General features: G+C 33.4%; 1 protein-coding gene across 2 annotated transcripts in view; it reads left to right on the top strand.

The window, feature by feature from the left end:
* The first annotated feature begins 1,223 nt into the window (after positions 1–1,223).
* Positions 1,224–21,357, top strand: part of LOC145303553 (uncharacterized) — a 138,919-nt gene continuing 118,785 nt past the window's right edge. For both annotated transcript variants that reach the window (XM_080145058.1, XM_080145057.1), the window contains exons 1-2: positions 1,224–1,692; positions 1,809–1,948. In XM_080145058.1, the coding sequence (XP_080001184.1) occupies positions 1,867–1,948 (82 nt within the window). In that variant the 5' untranslated portion in view covers positions 1,224–1,692; positions 1,809–1,866. The remainder of the gene's footprint in view (positions 1,693–1,808; positions 1,949–21,357) is intronic.

Here is a 21,357-nt window from a genome sequence, read left to right as displayed (position 1 = left end):
AGAACTTTCACCAATTGGACCTTTGTTTATTCACCTTATTGTTTTTGTTAAAAAATAAATGCAGTGCATTTAAATCAGAAGGAGGTGTCGTTTTGTTTCATTCTTTTTTTTTTATTAATTTGTTTGGGGCAAGGAAATTTAATTTTACTTAAACTTCTGCACCCCTACAAGTTACTACCGGGAAATATATTTGGTCTAATGTGTTGGTTTTACGTTTTTGAAATAATTAATTATGGCGCTTTTCAACCTCCGTATTTGTTAACTGGAAGAAAGGGAGGCAACTCTGCTCTGTGACCACATGAAAAATCGCTGCCTTTCCAAATGGTTGCTTAAAAAATTCTTTTATTGAAAAAATACATGGAATATAAAATATAAATATGGACAAATTCTTAACAATGAAGAATGGAAGCACCCATTGATTAGTATTTTTATAGGTAAGTGATTTTTTGGAATTTATATTTATTTATTATGATTCGAGTAAGTTAAAAAAAATTTTAAAGAAAACCGATTTAAAAAAAAATATTGCATATTCTTTCATTAAACCTTTTATTATTTTAAAATTTGGTATTTGCTCCTTTTATTGAAAAAGAAATTAGGGTTTAAAATACATTTTTCAAGTAGTTATAAGCTTCGAAAGATAGTGAGTTTAATTATTCAGATTTTTATCACTTATTTTTAATGGCGACATCTGACACTGCTAGTGGAACAGGCTTCCTGCGAAGGAGGAAGTTTCTAGAGAAATATCAAATTAACAAGCAATCCTTAGGCGTATGTATATTCCGATCAGGGAAGATGGTGACGGCTTTTGTTGTTCTGGCAAGAAGGTGTCAACGCTTGGATATTCTCAAATTTTCACCCATCTGGTACTGGCCAGACTCAATTGTGATCTTTACGAGAACCGGTGTGTCAACGTGATTATGTCGTAAATCAATCAACCGGCATTAATCCCACGTAGTAAAGGTAATGCCTGAAAGGATAGCTTCACTAGACCGAACGGATAATCACCTGCGTTGTAAGTACTTTTTTAAATTAGTCTTGAAATAAAAAAAAAAAATGCTGTTTATTTATTTATTTATGTTTTCTAGATGTTTCACGTGTCATTTGTTTCATTCATTAGAGAAACCCTAACAATATTTATAACCAATCAGACGCGAGCTGTGCTGTATTTTGACCAATCAAAATAATATTTTACTCCTGACTTCATTTTACCTCCTCTCTATGACACTTTACTCCCACTCACCACTTGTATGCGCGCGCCTCCTACCCTGTCTGTATCTATAGGGACGCCATTGCTGCTTCTACTAACTGTTGGTTGTGTTAACCTTTAGTTGTTCTTTATATATCTAGTAGGTACGCACAGTTGCGTGTTCTCACGTATAGGTACCACCGCCTGTGTATATAGATATAAGAAAAGTGATTGATTGATCGAAAGGCGGGGCAGCACTGGATTATACCCCCACTCCAAAAAAAAAAAAATAAATAAGTTGAAGCTTTATCCTGTTTTGTTGGTGTAAGGACGGAAAAAAAATACCTATCCCTCGCTACCGAATCGCCAAAACCCAACAAAAGAGACGTTTGTTTGTGACAGAAAAGATACGCAAATAAGCAACACACACAAATCGGAATATACTTTTTTTATGTAAATAGTAGCCCTTCCTACTTTAGTAGGTATTCCTTCATTAAAAATAAGAGGTAAGCTATTTTTATTTTTTTTTTTTAAAAACAAAAGTAATATTTATCGTGTTTAAAAGATAAAGTTGATAAAAATACGTTGATTATACATTTGTATTTTTCGTATTTGTATACAGAAAAAGGAAGGAATCTGCGAGGACCCTCTAAAATAAAAGGAGCCAAAAAGCTGTAAAAATGAAGCGAGACTTGTATACGTTTTTTGTTGGAATTGTCGTACTTGGGCTGGCCGTTTTAGTTCTGGTCGACTCCACTCTGGGTATGTATTAAATTTTTACGTGTTATATTACGGACTCTACTTTTGTATAAGCAATATCACCTGAAGAGGTCTCTAGTTATTTGTAACTGGCTGACCGAAACATGCTCATGAATTTGTAGAGACATATAAATGCTTATGCAAAACAACGTGTATACTGTGTGTGGAGTTTGTATTACTGTACACATAGATTCGAAAAAGTTGTCAAAAAACAAATATATAACAAATAAATGTTATCAAAGGCAAGATAAGTTACTTTTCTATAAACTGGATATATTTTTCGTGTTTTTATTCAATGTAACGTGTTTATTCAGCTCGAAAACTATACAGTGTTTACCGATGTATTGGAAAATTCAAGATGGCGTCTGATTCTCTCTTTAACACGGTAAGTTTGGGAAAAGGTGTTATAAATAAAAAACCGGATAAAATACTGCTAAAAACTCGCTCAATATGTTACCGTGACATAGGTTGACATATATTCGGCGGGTTTTTAATAGTATTTTGTATGTTTTTTTTTATTTATTACACCTTTTCCCAAACTTACCGTGTTAAAGAGAGAATCAGACGCCATCTTGAATTTTCCAATACATCGGTAAACACTGTATGTTTTTCCAGCTGAATAAACATGTTACATTGAATAAAAACACAAAATATATCCAGTTTGACAGAAAAGTAACTTATCTTGCCTTTGATAACATTAATTTGTTTTTTGACGTTTTCGAATCTGTGTACAGTAATACAAACCCCTGTGTGTGGAGGGGGGTATATAATTTTGCAATAGTGTTTTCAAGTTAGTTTTACGCTCCCTTCTAAATTGTCGGGTGAAAGTACGGTACCGAAAGTACAGCATAGTTACAAAACGGTACCCACCTCATGTTAAGAATGGCTTTTTAAATAACGTTATTTCATCACCGTAACTTCTCTGCATCATTCTGAAAAATGTTTTCTTTTATATACACCCGTCAAAAATGACGTAAAATTCTTCACCGGTGTCCACACTAATATTTATATTTAAAATAACGTCTTAATCTAAAGGCTTAACAAAATAAAACTTGAACTGGGAAGTTCAGATTTTAAACGTTTAAATCTGAAAACCCGATATCTTAAACTCCCCTCCATGTTAAGAATAGCTTGCTAAATAACGTTATTTCAGTACGGTTCATAAATGCATAAGTACTGAATTTTATCCCAAATGTTTGAAATTAAACTCCTTCAAATACGATGGACGTGTAGTTTCCCGACCCATGTGCTGATTGAAAGGACGGTATCCTATGTAATAGCTCAGACATTGTATTAAGATTGACCTTCTAAACGTATTTACATGAAATTAAATGTTGAGTAGGAAAGGTTTACACTTTTCAAATTCGTAAACTAGCCGACACAACCATTCTTTCTAACAAGTTGTAAAATTTGGAGACAGTCGTTCAAGCGAATAGTCATTGAATCAATGTGTTTCCAAGGTTTTTCATATAGTTTGTTTCGGTATTTTAGCAGTACTGACTACAGGTAATATATATATATATATATATATATATATATATATATATATATATATATGGTACTTGTACAGTTTAATCAAGACATTAAAAAATGAAAATATCGAAAAAGTTTATATTATCCGCTTTCTCCGAAAAAAAAAAAAAAAATTCACTTAATTTGCTAGAGTATTTTTTTTTTTTTTTTTTTTTTTTTACAGCGGAAAAACACCTTTTGACAGGTTGAAGACCTCTTTAAATTTAAATGTTTGGATTTTTAGAACACGCCATGGGGAGATAACTCAATTGAAAGCGCCGATACCCCCTCCCCATCTTTTAATACTAGCTTTTCTTCCTAAAATCGAACCTTTTGCTCGATATCATTTATTTTTCTTTGTATAAAAAAACTACTTGAAGTTAAGTGATTTTTTTTTTTTTCGAAGAACTTCATTCCATAACGTATACGTACATTTAACTTCAATTTTTTAATGTCTTGATTAAACTGTACAAGTACCATATATATGTCTGTGTTTATGCATTTGTTTCCGTGCTATTTTTTTTTTTTTTTTTTTTTTTAATATTATTTTCAAGTTTCACGGTATTTAATTTAGGTGGAAGTACGGAATAGTTACAAAACGCCTTCCCCATGTTAAGAATGGCTTTCAAAATGTTATTTAAGCACGGTAACATACGTGCATGATTATCGTGTGTGTGTGTGTATATATATATATATATATATATAATTTATTTTATATTGTGGCTACACAAACCATTCATTTAAGGGATTGGGATATCTACAGAATTTAAAATTTTACTTATACTGAAGACTAGTCACAAGATAGTAAAACTTATTTTTAATGTATGCCTTTTTATTTATATACATTTTATCTATATACTAAAGATGTTTTCGATGTTCAACCGTGCTCACTGGGGGCAAATAGTTGTGGTATGACGATACTTATGGAAAGTAAGCTACACAAACTGCTTTTTATTAGTTCGATCTACACGCTAATTGCGCAATAGTCCCTAATTGAAACTAATAAAGTTAATGTTAGAACATTCTACCTGTTTGTTTTAATTTGACTTATTTTTATTTTCTCTTTAAATAAATATCAGTTCAATTCTTTTTCTCAACCTTACAACAAGCATAAATTCTGGTGGAAAAAAAGGTTAAATGTGCTGTGGCAGTGCTCTGTTACGCCAACTGGAGACGCCTCAACATTTTTCGATAAATCGACGATTTTCAAAGGTTTTCGGGTAACCTGAAAAGGAATATCGCTGGGAAAATTAGCGCAGACAGTTTTCGAGATATAAATACCTGTATTTTGAAATGTAAATCACGGGCGGCAAACCCTCAGTTTTTTTTTTTTTTTTTTTTTTTTTTTTTTTTTTTTTCAGCGTAATTCGGAAAGTCCTTAACATGATGGGGGGGGGGCCAGGTCACATTGACCGAATTTTCTTGAATTTGAATTCGTGAAAGTAATTTTTTTTTTTTTAGAAATGACGTTGAATGAATAAATGTTTGCATTTCGTAGACTTCAGTTCAGCGCATGCTCACTGAACCATTTCATTGAAACAGATGGCGGCCAATTCAAACTACTAGAAATTACATTGCATAAAACAGGTATTTATATCTCAAACTATTTGTCTGCACTAATTTTCCATGCGATATTCCTTTTCAGCATATCCGAAAACTTTTTTTTTTTTTATAAATCTAACGTTTAAAATTTAGACTACGGAATCTTCAAATTACTATTTCCAAGAAAGTGATTTTCTTCAGCCCCCTCCCTCCCCCTCTTCGTCTTAGCTAATGACACCTGCCTTCATTTTTCCTCTTGCAGCTGGAGTTAATGCGGCGGGGTGGATTAAAGACTTAAACACTTCGGTGAATTCTTTTCAGTGATGGCAACGGGCGTCGTTCTTTTATGCACTTAAAATGATGAAAAATGAACGACTTCGTTGCGTATGACTCATTTTTTTTTTCTATTTTACAACTGTGTTGGAAAGATGGGGTGATTCGTGTAGTCTTTCCCAGACTAGAAAAAATCCTTTGTTACCCCCCCCCCACCTCCGCGTCGTCTTATCCTCAGTTTTGAAAAGATTCCTTTTCTATGATAAAGAAAACATGTAACTTTGTCTGCCTGAAAGTCAGGAACTACATAAGATACATAACTTACATCTGCACAAGCAAACACACGTACAGTATATTTAGCCAGCATTCTTTATTTAAACAAACATTGTATCATTGGATTCAGTGTGACCTGAGCTGTAGCATTCATTCCTCAGGAGCACCCGGGATCAAATTAGTAGGGGGTAACTTTTATTCTTGTCATTTTATAAACGTTGAAACTAGATCTATTTTCTTTCCTACTGAACCAGAACCAGTTGCCGAAAGTTACATTAATTTTAATTCATGATCGGATAACCCGTTAAGTAACATTTAAATAAAACATTTCCTGTACGATTAATAAATATGCGAAACCGATCCCCCATTGTAAATGTGATTTTTACATGTAATCATCTTAAAATGTATGTGGGTGTGGGTGACTGATTTAGCTGAGGGGGTTTATAATTACCAACAATGCTAAAAAAAATTTTAATTTTCTAAAATTTTCAGAATATAACTGTTCCTTACCCTTAAATGTTGGCAATTTTTCCAACTTGAGCGTGATTTAAAAGCCTCAACTTTTTTTCTTATAAAAGTACAAAGGTCAAATGTTTTTCACAAAAACCTTGAACTTTTAATGCTTGCTTCGTCATCAGTATTGCCTGCTGCCACGAAGTTGTGCCGTTATTTTAAAGGCATTTCTTTCAAATGCGCAAGTTTCAAGCTCGGATTAATTCCGATGGCGAAGAAATAACATTGGAATCAACATGTAATTTAAAAATTTTCTTTAATGACCAGAAAATGCAGTTCTCTCATAATTCCTACTTGCTTCTCCACGAGGGCAGTTGGACACAATATTTTTAATATGGGGAAGTCCTGCCCGAAAATGGTACTTTGGATTTGGAACTTTAAGTCATCTGTTTCAAAGGATTTGTTTTCTGCAACACTATATTGTAGTGTAATACTAGAAAGCAGATACTACACTTTAATCAAAAGCTCAAATTCGTTTCTGGTAGAAAAAATTTTTTTTTTATACACTCTACTAATACATTTAATTTTTTTTTTCGTCTGTGCGCGAATCATCCTCCCAGGCATTACACCCCCTCCTCCTTTTGGGAGGAGGCGAGATTTCCTCCGTCGATGTGGCGGCTGATTTTCATGTTTCATAATCTTTAATGTTTTCAATTTCACATTGAAATTATTGCACAATAAAAAATAAAACATTTTTTTCTTCGAATTATTTAATCGAGTAAAGGCGGACCTGAATAAGCTTTCTCCCTTTCGTAAAATTCTTTTTCGCGTTTTTTTTTTTGTGTGGATTCGTTGATAACTTCTAAATTTTAAATTAACTTTTAACGTTGGTGATCACTTTTCAATTGTTTTAATAAATTGATACCGTCACTCGCTTTTCGAAAAAGTAATTTATGAAAACATTTTGCGACGGAAACAGTTTGCAGATTCGTTTTTAGCACATCGAAATCTACAAAAAATTTTGTTCTATACGAACGTGAGACAGGCCTTAAAGTAAAATACCAAAAACTTGAAAATACGGCGGCCTGTACTGCCCACCCCCTAAAAATGCGTGTTTTATCACGGCTATAGCTTTATATTATACCTATTTACAATGCTTTCCCACTGGACAGTTAGACCCCAGGGTCGTTTTTTAACGTGGAGAAAAGGTACAAAAAGAATTGTCTCTGTCGTGAAGGATTTCTCCTCCACTGAAAGAACGAGAAACGGAAGTGCCGCATCTGAACAGATACTACACTTTGGTTTTGGCCAAGCGGCAATTAAAAGTAAAGAAAATACAGAAAAGGTATTGGTACTCCTTGGGGGTTGAGTTCCATGGCTAGTATTTTTTAAAATAAATATTTGGTTTCGTATTTTAACTCAGTGATCAAGTTTGTTCATTTTAAAGCAATAGTTAAAAATAATTTTTAGAAATATGGGGGTGCATAGTCTCTTTTAAAAACAATATCTCATTTAAGAACGGTAATAAAATGTTTTCAATCGATATTTATTCAATAAGGGGGATTTTTTCGAGTACGAGTTTTCCGGGGACGAGTTTTCTGGGCACCCCCTCCTACATATGACTCTTGTAGGAAACTTTGCTCGATCGGGTAAATTTTTATTCAGATCCATTCCCCTGTTTGGACGAGCCGATTTTTCCCCTACATTAAAAATTGGCCTGATGTCTAACTTTTGAAGGGGCACACGCACACCCCTAAAAACTTTCGATTGAGATAATTGATACTAAATTATGAAATATCCAATGTGCAAATGTTTAATGCTTCGCTAAGAGCAAAATTTATCTGTTCTGATATATTACACTTCATCTTTTCTGCCCTCGGTCAGTGAAGGAGAAATTCTATACTGGCATTTTTGTTTTTGTTCCAATCCAGTGTGCCTTTGGAAGCTTGGGTTTTTCCCACGTCAAAAACTTTCCTCGTATTTAATTCTACCGCTGTGGAGAGGCAAACAAGTTCTGTCGTTAAAAAAAAAAAAAAAAATTGTTTGGGTTGCCAGGTGGGTTTAAAGGACGTCTTTATGCCATTTCGTCACTAGATGGTTGGTTTGGTAGGTTCATTTTGTTTGGAAAACGAAGTGTTTTCATGCAATGAACACTGTCTTTTTTTTTTTTTTTTTTTTTTTTTTTTTTTTAATCTCTAAAGAAAAGGTTATATTGAAGCGTTTAGCTCTCAAAATAGCTACCAGTATTTTTATTACCAATATTTTTAGATTTCTTTTCAATCTTATTTTACTAATTTTCAAAACCTACATTCCCTTAACCCTACTACTAACCCTAAATTCATACGATGGATTAATTTGCCATGTCACCGGTTGGAAAATCAGATAAAACTAGCCGATAAAATTGCCCCCACCCCTCTTCCGTTTTGTAGGGTATGCTTTTCTTAACTTCTCTCTCGAGTCTTGATAACACTAGTTTAGAAAAGTTTATTCGTAAGTTTCTATTTAATCCACTCCATTTATTGTGATAGGTTGGAAAATATTTTAATTCTTTTATCCGTATACGCAATAAATCTCCTCTCCGCCTTCTCACCCGGTATCATTGGATGCGTCAACCCTAGTTTGTTTTCATTACTGTAATTATTTACCTTCGAACAGATAACCTCACTTCAATGTGTGCCAAGTGACCATTAAACCTGTAATCACTTCATACGGATTCGCTTTAATAACGCAGTAAATCTAATTCTAATTACGAAATTAGAAATTGGTTTACTGCTTTATGGACGCGGATCCGTATAATCATTACATCAGCACTTTTCGTAGTTTCCTTTTCTAATAAATCTTAAGATATTCAATATTTTAAATATTTTTAGGTCTTAATATTATTTTGATGCCCCTTTTAATTTTTTTCATTAGACTATCAAGTCACTTGTTTAGATCTTTAGGTGTTGCTTTTTATGTACATAGCTACCCGAACTCTCGCTATTTTTTTTTTTTTTTTTTTTTTAGGGAATCTTGCCACATGGGCTTAGGGTTAGTAACGGGTTCCAGTACTGGGACCGTGGATAGAGGCCGATAAATTGAAATTAGATATATTTACGAAATATTTAGTTGATGTTCTTTCCACTTTTTCATTGATATTGATCAATTTATCTGAAGTCCAGAATTTGTTGTCAAAACTTTAATTTTCATTAATCTTCAGCACGAATTTCTACTTTATCAAATAGAAATTTTTTTTTCCATATTCCACTAAATACAATTCACTGGATTAAGATTAGGGTCATTATGGTCAATGATTATTTCATTTTAAATCTTGTTTTCTTTCCTGATTCTCTTTATTAAAACGTTTTCAACATTGAGTTAATTGAATGCGTTAATTTAAGGAACATTTAAGTTGTAAAAACCTTTTTAATGAAAAGTCTGATATATTGAAAATTGCATCATGAACTAAATTTAGATAAAATGAAAGTTAATCCTTGATCTTAATATTTTAACCAGAAAAACAGGTGAACAATCTTATTTGATGTAATAGTCACTTAAGACACAAAGGTATCTAAAGGATAAGGGTTGATAGGACTAGTTTAATTATTTAGGACAGCTCAAGAACTTAAGATTAGACTTCAAAACCATTCAGTCAGCCGAGAAGCAGCTTTATGGTATTGGTTCATAGGCGGGCAGTTTTTAAACTATTTTCATGGAAGATTCATTTGTTCTTGGGTGCACATAAAGGAAAATTACTCTTGGTTGTAGCTAGAAGAGTTCTTGCTGTGAGTGTTTTATGGGGAGGAGATATGAATTGGAGCTCTGAGCACTTCTCTACTATTGATATTTTCATGGCAAGACTACAATCTCTGAGAAAGAGGTTCTGTGAGGACATTTTTTCCCACCACCACCACCACCGTCAGTCTTGTACTCTGTCAAGGCATGGTACTCTCAGCAACACTTTCCCAGATGTTCCAAAAGTATTCCAACTTTTGGATCTATTTGACTCTTCTGCAGGGAGACACTTGGGTCAAGAGTGAGATACTTTCTGAAGCAGTAGAATGATACAACCATTTTTCTGGCAAACTTGGCAACTTTTGTAAGTCTTCCACTTTGTCTAGAGTGAAGAGTCGGTTCTAGAAGCTTATCGAGGTCTCAGCAAGTGAGCCATTCACTACAATTAGAGCGAAGTGGAGACCTGAGCATTGATGGTAAAAAAGTTGATTTTTAGATGCATTAAAATAACCAGCTATAATTTTCCTCCTTGCACTACATGCTCATCGAAGTGTTGATATAGATGGCTGTCATCTACATAAATGTCAATGAATGATCTTAGAACATGATTTGTGAGATCAGAAAGTGGGCTGGATCCAGAACGGATCCTTCGGGCATGCTGGCTTTGATACTGTTTCAGATTTTTGTCGGTCCATTACTTGTGCTCGTCTGAACTCCAATCTCTGGTCCCCCCTCGCCAATCTTTCACGAAAAACACCTGTCTAGCTGAATCCACTGAAAAATTTCCCCCACTCTATATCTGTGCCTAAATCAAAACGCGGATTCCATGAACAAAGCTTCTTTCTTAGAACTGCACGCCTGTGGAACTCTGTTCCGTCTGCCTGCTTCCCACCGGACTACAACTTGGATGTCTTCAAGTCCAATGTTAACAAATTCCTAATGAACCGCCCCCTTAAGTAAACACTTCATCAAATCTCCACACTAACGTAATGTACTTGCAATAACCCTTATCCCTGAGTGGCTTCCAGGCCTTGATAAGTGGTCATCACTAAAAAAAAAAAAACCTATTGAAGAAAGGATTTGATAGTTAAGACATTTCCAACTGTTCCATAGCTATTTTATGAAGCAAACCTTTGTGCCAAACCATATCAAAGGCCTTTGATATGGCAAGAGCTATTATTTTATGAACGGTTTGTCTATCAGATGCTGACAAAATCATCTCTGATCTATTGGTGGAATAGACGTTTTGCATCTGTTTAGGACCTTTGCTCAGCTGCTTTCAATTTAACGGATTAAGCATAGGACTATGCATCTGTTGCAATGGTTGTGAACAACTATAAAAGCAGCTTTGATTTTAGAGCATCTATTTTGTTGAAAACAGTTGAATGATTTTTAGGAGCAATAGCAATGACACATTCAGGATTGTGCCACAACTGCCTGTTTGGTTTCGGTTAGAATATCTTGGAGGGTGTGAAGCTCTTATTACCAATAATTAACCAGTCAGATCAGATGCGATACACACTAAATATTCTTTAAAAATGGAGTATAATTTTCAATATGAAAATTTTTAGGCTGTTAGTTGGCCATTAAGCATTGATGCTCTACAATAGAAAGATCTGTTCTGATCACACTGTTTTGATTTTGAGCCACATAAATGATTAGAAAATCCCAGCAGAAACAAAACAGTGGATCAGGATTCATCAGGACAAGTTGTCAGGAAAAGATCAAGATATGCAAAATGTCTGTCAGCATTGGGTACATTAGTAAGTTTGTTCCTATTTACTTGCCTCTCCACAGGGACATTTAAACACAAGGTCAGTTTTTAATCTGGGCGAAAATCCACCTGCCCCAAAAAAAGCGGCACTTTGGATAAGAACAAAAAAAAATATGGTTATGAAGGAGTTCTCATTCACTGAGGACAGGAAAGGTGAAGTGTATCAGAACAGATACTGCACTTTGTTCCTAGCCAAAAAGCCAAGGAAGTCATTAGTAGGCTTTTGTTAGATCAAAAGCAATTGAAAAATCAGGACAAAACTTCAGTCTTGACTAGCTATTCAACATTGAACTAAACATGAATGCTGGTAGAAGGGTAAACAGACAAGATATGATCAATTTTCTTTAACAGCATCTAGATTGGAATTTTGCTGCTTGTTGGGAGTATGTATTTCAAGAGGACAAGTGCTAGGAGTTTATTAGAACACTTTCCATACAAGTACTTGAAAAAACAGGTACAGGGGTGTGACATTGGGCAGTGATAGAACAGAGGTTTGGGTTTGGTTACTGTGAAAGACATCTACCTCCCCAAGACATGGATCTCTTCACTGGAAGTGCGGTCAAATAAAGTGTATTTATCTTTTCTATTGTGAATATGGATGTACAGTTGTGTTCACAAATAATCCTGACACCCCCCCCCCCACACTCCCTTTCTCTTCCCTGATTATTACTTATGGATGCAAGATATTTGCTTGATTCCACTTTGGCTATGACTGATACTTCATCATACCCACATAGTTCTGGTGCTACCAGATCAGGCTGTCTGAAGATGATTCCTGACTTAAATACACTAAACATCATTTTATCTTTTCTCTTGCAAAATTTAATTGTTCTGTAAAGCCCACAAAACCATGTTTCTTTACAAAACAACCATGAATAAATATTTGAAGAACTTGAAACCTAAAAACTTTTGCCAAAATACTTGAACTCGAAAAGGGGTGATGTGCCGTTAAACAACCAAACCAAACTCCATAAGTATTTGAAGATATAAACAACTTGAAGGATAAAACTTTTTCCGACTAAATTTATTCGGCATTAAATAACCCAAAGAGTTGATATGCCATAAAACAAAAGTAAATCAAATCCACACTTATGTGATCCCTAACACCTCGTATTGCAATGAACATTGTACAAGAGCAAGAAAACTGTCAATTGGTTTTGAAAAAGGGATTATAGAATGTTTCTCTAACATTCAAAGAAAAAAACGTACAGCAATTCAACAAGTTAATATTTTCCAGTAAATAGAGCTTACATTAATTTAAAATCTATTTGTCATTTTGTAAATCAAAATTTTGTCTAAACTAACACTGGAGGACATACACAAGAAATTGAAGAAAAACATGAAATAGATATTTTTTCCTTGTAGATAACCCACCAAAGGAGCACCATTTGCACTTGTGAAGCTATTAAGTTAAATCATGGATATTTAGTAAAATAATGGCTGTAGTTTGTTCAGCATGAGATTGTCAATTTTAATTGTAGATTGTTACAAGTTTGGGATGATAATGTTTACTCATTTTATAAAATTAAACTTTTCCCAAAACTAAACACTCCTTTGTGCATGTTTAGCTATTCTGTTGCTGTGCAAGTTTACTTGGTGTCATGGTTATTTAGGTTGATCTGCTTTATGATCAAGCCGTCGATGTGTGCAAAAATACAGCTTGTTCAAATAAACCGGTTTTTGTCATGGTTAATTGAAAGGAAAGGGAAAGTTCAACCATTTTTTGTTTGTTTTTTAATAAAAAAAAAATAACAATGCACTTAGTGCAATGTTTGAAAATATATGCCAAGTGAACTTGGTTGAAGATTTTTATATAGCTATTATTAGATTAACAAGACTTTGGTAATTGTTTGCTTTTTTTTTATTGTAACTTATGAAACGTCCAAATGCGACATACTATAAAAAGTCTATAAAAAAATTCTGAATTCAAAATAAAATGTTTCTTTAGTCTTTTGTATTATTTAGACTCCTGTTCTAATCTTGAATGTTATTTTTAGGTTCTGGTCAATGTAACCTTCGACTATCTTAAAGCATATCTTGTTGAACTTAAACCATTAATTATAAATTAGTCACAATTAACTTATTACATGCAAGTAGTGATGTATATGGGTAAGTAGTAAAATTGTACATCTAAAAACAATAAGTTTAAGGCTCCTAAAATTCGTACTAGAATTGTCTGCAAGGACCTGTGGCGTAACCTATAAAGTACTTAATAAAAATTCAGTTGTAAGTGATACTCCTCTGGAGATTGAAGGTTCAATTCTCAGTGCAGGTTATACTCAAAATACAATTGCAAATTTCTTAGGATTTCTGTCTGGCTATAACTGTCTGAAATGAGAGCATGCTACTCCTGTGGATTAAATAAAGGATTCTCGAGTTCAACAAAATACATCTGAAGGTTTTATATATCGACCAAAATCTTGTAAAAGTAGCATAAGATGAGAACAGTCTAAATAATCCTAATATGAATTAGCAATCCCTACTTCAAAAAATCAGGAACAATTTCTGTTAACAGATTTTAAATGTTTTTAAGCTAAAACTTTTGTAATAAGATGTTTTTTTTAAAGTTAATTTATCTGCATATCTGTCACTGTATTAATATTACTGCTGCATAGTTTTTAAATATATCTCTGATTTTAGCACATCTCTATTGACAATGTGACCCCACATATCCCATACTAACCTAAGCAGCAAAATCTCACCCCTTCACCATAAAGAACCCTCAATTTTCTGGTTTCCTCACTCTATTAGCATGCAGAAATTTAAATGTTATACAAACATTTCGTTCAACTCCCTGCATGGTGTCAATGTAGGCATGATCTCTAATAGCATATTTAATGTCCCAGTAGCAATATGGTTTGTTAGAGATAAGTAAAGAAAGTGTTACTGTGACACTAAAGGATGACCAAGAATTTTCATTTCTTTATGAATCGGGCAATTTTTATTATTAGCATTGGTTTCCCTAATATCTTTAGTCTTTATTGTTAGAAAGAAATCTGGTATTTATGGAAGAGACAATGTGAAGGTTGCTAACGTCCTAAATGAAAGTGTTTCTTTGGAACGAACTGAACTCTAACTTGGTTCACCCATAGCATATATGTCATTAACTACTTAGCCAGTTACCTCCCAACTATTTCATAAATTACAAAGTTTGCATTTTTGTTCTTTGTGAAATTAGGTTTTACATTGTTTTGTTTCAATATGTCAGATGAATTTTTTTTTTTTTTTTTTTTTTTTTTTTTTTACTCTTTCCCTATTTATATCAATGAGGGTAGATAAACAAAAGATCAGTTTTAATGAGAATCTAGTTTCTCAAACACTCTGGATTAATAGAAACATAAAAATTTACCTCGGTGTAAAAGGATTTCTTTCACTGATCAAGAACAAAAGATGAAGTGTAGCATCAGATGTTACACTTCACTTAACTCACTTAGATTATGATTTTTTTTTTTTTTTTTTTTACATGGTCACCTTATCAAGGCCCAGAAGCCACTTGGGGATAAGGGTTATTGCGTGTACAGTAATTAATGGGATAGTGTTATAGTATTCGTTAGTATTGGAGATTTAAGTGTCCTTAAGGGGGTGGTTCATCAGGAATTTGTTTGTTGGACTTGAAGACATCCAAGTTGAAGTCAGGTGGGAAACAGGCAAGCGGTAGAGTTCTACAGGTGTGCAGTTCTAAGAAAGAAGCTTTGTTCATGGAATCCACGTTTTGATTTAGGCACAGATATAGAGTGGGGGAAATTGACAGTGGCTTCAGCTAGATGGGTGTTTATCGTGAAAGATTGGCGAGTGGGGACCAGAGATTGGAGCTCAGACAAGCACTTGCCATGGAAGTAACGATAAAACAAAGATAAGGCTCGCAACGTCTCTTCTGTGGGAGAGAGGTTGCAGGGAAGAGAAAAGAGCATCCCCCCACTAAGCCACAAAGTCTATTTTGTAATCTGTCAAGGCAGGATAGGCTGTTTTTAGCAACTCCTGTCCAGATTTGGCACAGTTAAATTGATTTCCATATCCCAATGTAGAATTAAAATGTTTGTTATAGCCCATAAAAAATGCTACCTTTTTTATAGTATTTTACATGCTGACTCTAATAATCCTTAGAATTTGTCCATTTGAATAAGTTTCATTTGGCATTACTTTTTACTAAGACTATGACAATAGAATATTATTTTGATTCTAGAGTACATATCTGACAGTTAAACACAGCTAATCAACCAAGAACCACATCACTCTATATAAAAGCATATAACAGATACACACGCTCGAGTCAAAACAATGAAAAGAATATGCTGTTGTCCTGGCCCTACTTATTACATGATAGCACAGCCATCAACCATATTCATATACTCCCAAAATGAAGGTCACTTTATGTTAAGGTGGTTTACAAACCTTTTCTATAAAAGCAGAAAGTATTTAGGTTTCCAAAGGGGAATGGGTTCTCTAAATATACTTATTTTCAAATAACTTAAAATATAATCTTCAAAAACAAAACAAAGTTGAAGCACCTGACACACAAATAGCGATTATGATTGTGCTCACAATTAACTATTAAAGATGGCTGACACCTGTAACATTAGTAAGTGAAAAGTGAAATGCACAAATTTATCAGAAGATTTCAAGTGTGTGTGATATATATATATATATATATATATATATATTATAAAAAATCCTACCACTAACCCTAAGTCAGTGGTAAGCTCCTCTTCCCAAAATAAACATTCTTGTAAAACCGTACTTAATTACCCAAGTTTAGGCTAAGTTAAGTCACCTTAGTCACCATGTTTGTCAATAGCACATGAACATAGACTGAAATAAAAAAAAAATCTTAGTTTTCACATTGAAAAATATTTGTAATGAATTTGATTCTAGGTTTGCTATGTTTTACTTTGTTCTAAACTAGTCAGGACATTTTACTGTTCTATAAAATAAGCTTTCTATGAACAAATGTTTGAAAATCCATTTCAATCTTTATCTGAATATAACTAAAGTCTTGTTTCCCTCCCACAGTGAGATCCAATTCCAAAGACTATATTCTGTGTTAGCTTGACCTACCTAGTGTTGCCCAGAATGCAGTGAAGACATTTTAGTTTGAAACTTGTAAACTTAAGATAGACAACTATTCAATTTAAAATGAATAGTCTTAAAAAATTTATTTTTATGTGAATATTTAAAAATGTTTCATATTAGGCCAGACTTAATTTTAATGAACAAAATTACATTGCTAATAACATTGGTTAATTTTTTATAAACTACTTAAAATGAAGTAATATAGAAACTTTGCTGTTACTACTGGAACAGAGTTCCATGAAATGAATACTGTTGATTGATCATGTGTGACATACTGTAACGCTCAATATTCGTAGTTTCAACTGGACTGTCCTAATTTAAATTTAGGTATGATACTAGCATAAAAAGCATATTCTATACTCTCAATGCCATGGAAACAAGTCCTATAATCACTGATAAATGACCTAATGTTGCATGTCATATCAGCCAAGGGCTTCTGACCAGTTTCATTGTATCCAGTTACTAAGTAAAAGTAATTACCTTTAAACCCATGTATCAGACGTTTTTTTTTTTTTTTTTTTTTTTTTTTTAACCAAACTTGACATAAGGGTGGTGCATAAGTAAATTTTTTTTTAGTCTGGTTAGTAAACATGAAGAATAACTGAAATATTCAAAGTCATTTTATTTCCAAATACATGTTATATGAATTTGGTATCTAGCTTATATCGTTTTAAGACTTACCAGAAAATATTGAAGTATCAATACTAGAGGTAGGTGTTTTTTTTTTGTTTTTTACTGCAATCTTATTAAACTGAAACCCTTCAGTATACTACATATTGAAAATCAATGGACTGTAGACTATTGTATTTTAATAGTTTTAGTAAATAAGCCATAAAGTTGAGCCCCTCCTTATTAAAATAGTGGCATAATTAATCATTGTACAAGAGAATGCTTGGCTTTCTTTGAAATCAATGTATATAAAAAAAAACTAATACTGGAATTAAAATAGTCATCCCACCCAACTCTAATCAATACTTTAAACAACCTAATTAGACACGTTGGCTTACTTTTTGGTTTTTCTACACATAATCTTATGACCGATACTCTTAAAAAAAAAAAAAGAAAAAACCTGAAAAGTATCCATGGAAGCCATTTTGCTTTTAAAAGGAAATGATGCTAGCATTATAAATCTGCAGTGTTTTCTGTTAGTCTTCATTCTGTCTAATCGGGAAAATTGATAGTTAATGTGTTGGAAAATCTGCAAGTTGTTGACCTTTTACAGTGACCAATGGCTACAATTGACAATACATGTTGTTCAGATGAGTGATGGCAACATCAACTTCAAGAAATGTCATTTTCTATTAGCTTTTAGATTATGATTGCCTTATCTGTTTATGAATGAAGGTGGAATTCAGATTCTCTTCCTTCCTATAACCTCTCCCCCATTCCAAACCTCAAAATTAAAACGAGCTTTCAAAGCCCTTGAGTGATTAATGCATCCTGTTTCATATGCCTAATCTTACTATTGACTCTTCAATCTTATCAGTATATTCCCAGCCATACTAATTCAAAAATACTACACAAGTGTTATTTTGACAGTCTGTCGTATCTCTATGAAATCAACATGAAAACATTTAAAATACATATTGCAAATTGGAGGGATGGAGGTATAATTACTTTAACTTTGGGTATGCCTTCTTTTAATCAATCGTGTGTGTGTGTGTGTGTGTGTGTGTGTCCCCCCCCTCAGCTGGGTTGAACCAGCTTTTGAAGACTATTCCAAAGGAATATTAAATTCACGAGCAACCTTCAGTCACATGTATATCCCTGCTGAGGGAGATGAGTTGGGTTTTTGCAGAGAGGTGTTCCTACATACAGCACCTGATATTCTCAAATGGTCACCCATCTGATCTGACCAGACTCAACATTACTGCAGTAATGTAAGAACCAGTGTATCACCGTGATTATGCCATATTAATCATTCCCATACCCCTTCATCTTTTTTGTACATAAGTTTTATATAATTCTATATGAATTCCCATTCGTTTTCTCGTATATCTCTGAGTATTTATGATTTTTTTTTTTTTTTTTTTTTTTTTTTTTTGTGTTCTACCAACAATTAACTTTTGAGGAGTTTGGTAAAAGGAACCCCTAGGGTTATCCATGTATTTTTAAAGATATATAATGAACAGATTTGCCTCCATGTAACCAGCATAGTTGAAGTAATCAAGTAATGTCTTGGAATATGATCTGACTAAAAAAAAAATCCAAAAAAAAAAAAAAAAAATTCTGATGTGGTAAATCAATATATCTATAAAAGTGAGTGTCTGTCTGTACATTTCCCTACGCAATAACTGTAAATTTTCAGTCTAGACTCGAAATTTTATATACAGGGTATCGAGATTTTGGAAAATCTTTAATCCGTTTTCGGCAAGAAATTTGACTGTTAAGGGGTCAAAGTTCAACGATTTGACCTTTGAGAACTCTACCAAACTCCTTACCCAATTTTGGGTATAAACACTTGAAATTTTAGATATAGGTTCCTTGGACATGGATCTAACTTGAGCCCAAAACAGTAAATGTTAAGGGGTCATAATAAGGGTCAAAGTTTTAAAAAATTTGACCTGTGGTCTCTACCAAATTACTCAATTTCTGACCTAAACATTTGAAATTTTACATAAAGGGTATTCAGAGATAGGGCAAGCTTTTTAATCGGTTTGGATCGAAAATTTGAGTTACGAATATATAAATGCATGTCTGCCTAAAACTTTTGACAGAGGCGACTGATTTTCACAAGATCAGTATAGTTTTGAAGCTTAGCCGTTCAGACGACAAATACCGAAAAATTGACTAAAAACATTTTCTTCACCCTTAACTGGGCCCTTTTCTACAGGGAAGGGTCGCTTTTTTTCGCTGATATTTTCGAAAATCATCCCCGCTTTTCGATTGTCTGGCCTTAATTAAAGCCTGTCACTTCTGGTTTGACGGTGGTTGTAAAAGCAAAGATGTCAAGGTTTTTTCCCCATTCTTTTCCTCCTTCACGGTATGGGTTCGAGCCTGCCTTCCTACTACCACTTTTTTTTTTTTTTTTTTTTCTCAACACCCCTCCAAACACCCGCGCAATACCAGGGACCTATGCTGGTATAATCAGTAAAATTCCACACTGCTTTAAATCTCAATCTTAATAATTTACTGTTAATGATTCTTTTTGAAATGTTAGTCTGAAAACTAAGAAAAACTTTTGTAAAAATTGTCATCTAAATATTTCATTAAAACTGTAGCAATTAAATTCATTTTAAAACAAATTCTGTCTTACTGTAACAATTGTCAATGAGGTCTTTGAGTCGATAAAACAAATGTCACTTTTGGAATGTATTTTAACTCCTATTTTAGTGAATAGGATAGCATTTGATTTTGGAACAATTCATTTTAAAATGGGTAGAGTTTGAATTGTTTGCTTTGACATTCGGTTAATCTCCATATTTGAGACTTTTGTATTTTAAATGTGGAGGTTAATGTATGTACGGACATTGTATAGATTTGATCTGAATGTTCATAGTTCATCAGATATCCTAAAAATATTCTTGCAAATTAATTTTTATAATTTAGAATTCATCTAGTTTAAAATGATTGACATTAAATTGATTACATAATTTGTTCAAAACCTTTTCTTGGAAAAAAAAAAATCCAATTGTGAGGTAGATTTACTTGAAATAGTTTAAATGAAATATTACTGTTCCACTTCTAGAAATTCTTGTAATTAAACCTACAAGTTTTGGCCAAACATGGGTATCTTCCAATTTTGATATAATTCTCACGTCTAACATTAAACAGAATTGAACCATGTTTTAAATATTTTCTGTCTAAAATAGCAAAGACTGTACACTTTTGTCCCCCCCCCCCAACACAGGAGGGATTGGACCTAGTAATTAACTCCTATTTGTTTGTTTGCACTTTTCTCATCCACACCTTGCATTTTTTGAAATTTTGCACAAACATTAATCATGGTGAAAGTAAACTTTTCACTCATGGAGGGAGACCCCGCATACTCAGCTTGTTCTATCTGAAAGTTTTAAGGGCTGACTGCTGCTGATTCTCTATTACTGTTGGCATTTAAGCAACCTCAGCTCGAAATATTTGAAATGTCTTTCAGTATTGATTTTTATTTTGAAAAATCGATGCTGTTCTGTACGTTATATTTCCCAAAAAATCTCTGGCCTTGGAGAGAAGACTAAAGCTTGCTGCTATGGTTTCAAATGATCTGAAATAATAGCAAGGGGAGACTTGATTCCAAATATTTCTCGTGTTATATCTCCCCTCTTTTGGAAATAGTTGAGTTATGAATATCTCCAATATCAAATCCTGATACACTGAAATTTTATGGATGGAAATCAGAGGGAGATATAACATGAAAAATATTTGGATCAAGTCTCCCCTTGCTGTTATTTCAGATCATTTGAATCCATAGCAAGTTTTAATCTCCCTTCCATCATGACCAGCAGTTTTTGGGGATATTTTGTAATGCATATGCAAAACTAGGAAAACAAATGACATTTTATGGCTGTAAAAAGTGCCAAAAATAGGCTCTGGATGATCCCCTTAATGTGCAAGCTTAAAGGCAAATGTCACATAGCCCACTACACAATTCAGCTCAATACCTTTCCAACGAGCCTTCATTTGTCAAATTCTGATCAATAGTTGCTGAGATTTGGAACTTATAAAATTACCCAAGACATGTGTGTATGTGTGTGTGTGTGTGTGTGTGTGTATATATATATATATATATATATATATATATAATGGTCAAGGTCTGGTGTGGACGTGTGTTAAAAGCACATAGATGTCTTAGCATCATACTGTG

Source organism: Euprymna scolopes, chromosome 19 (assembly GCF_053919585.1).
Source record: "Euprymna scolopes isolate OS-2025 chromosome 19, ASM5391958v1, whole genome shotgun sequence".
Classification (NCBI taxonomy): Eukaryota; Metazoa; Mollusca; class Cephalopoda; order Sepiida; family Sepiolidae; genus Euprymna; species Euprymna scolopes.
This window is presented reverse-complemented; position numbering and strand designations above follow the sequence as displayed.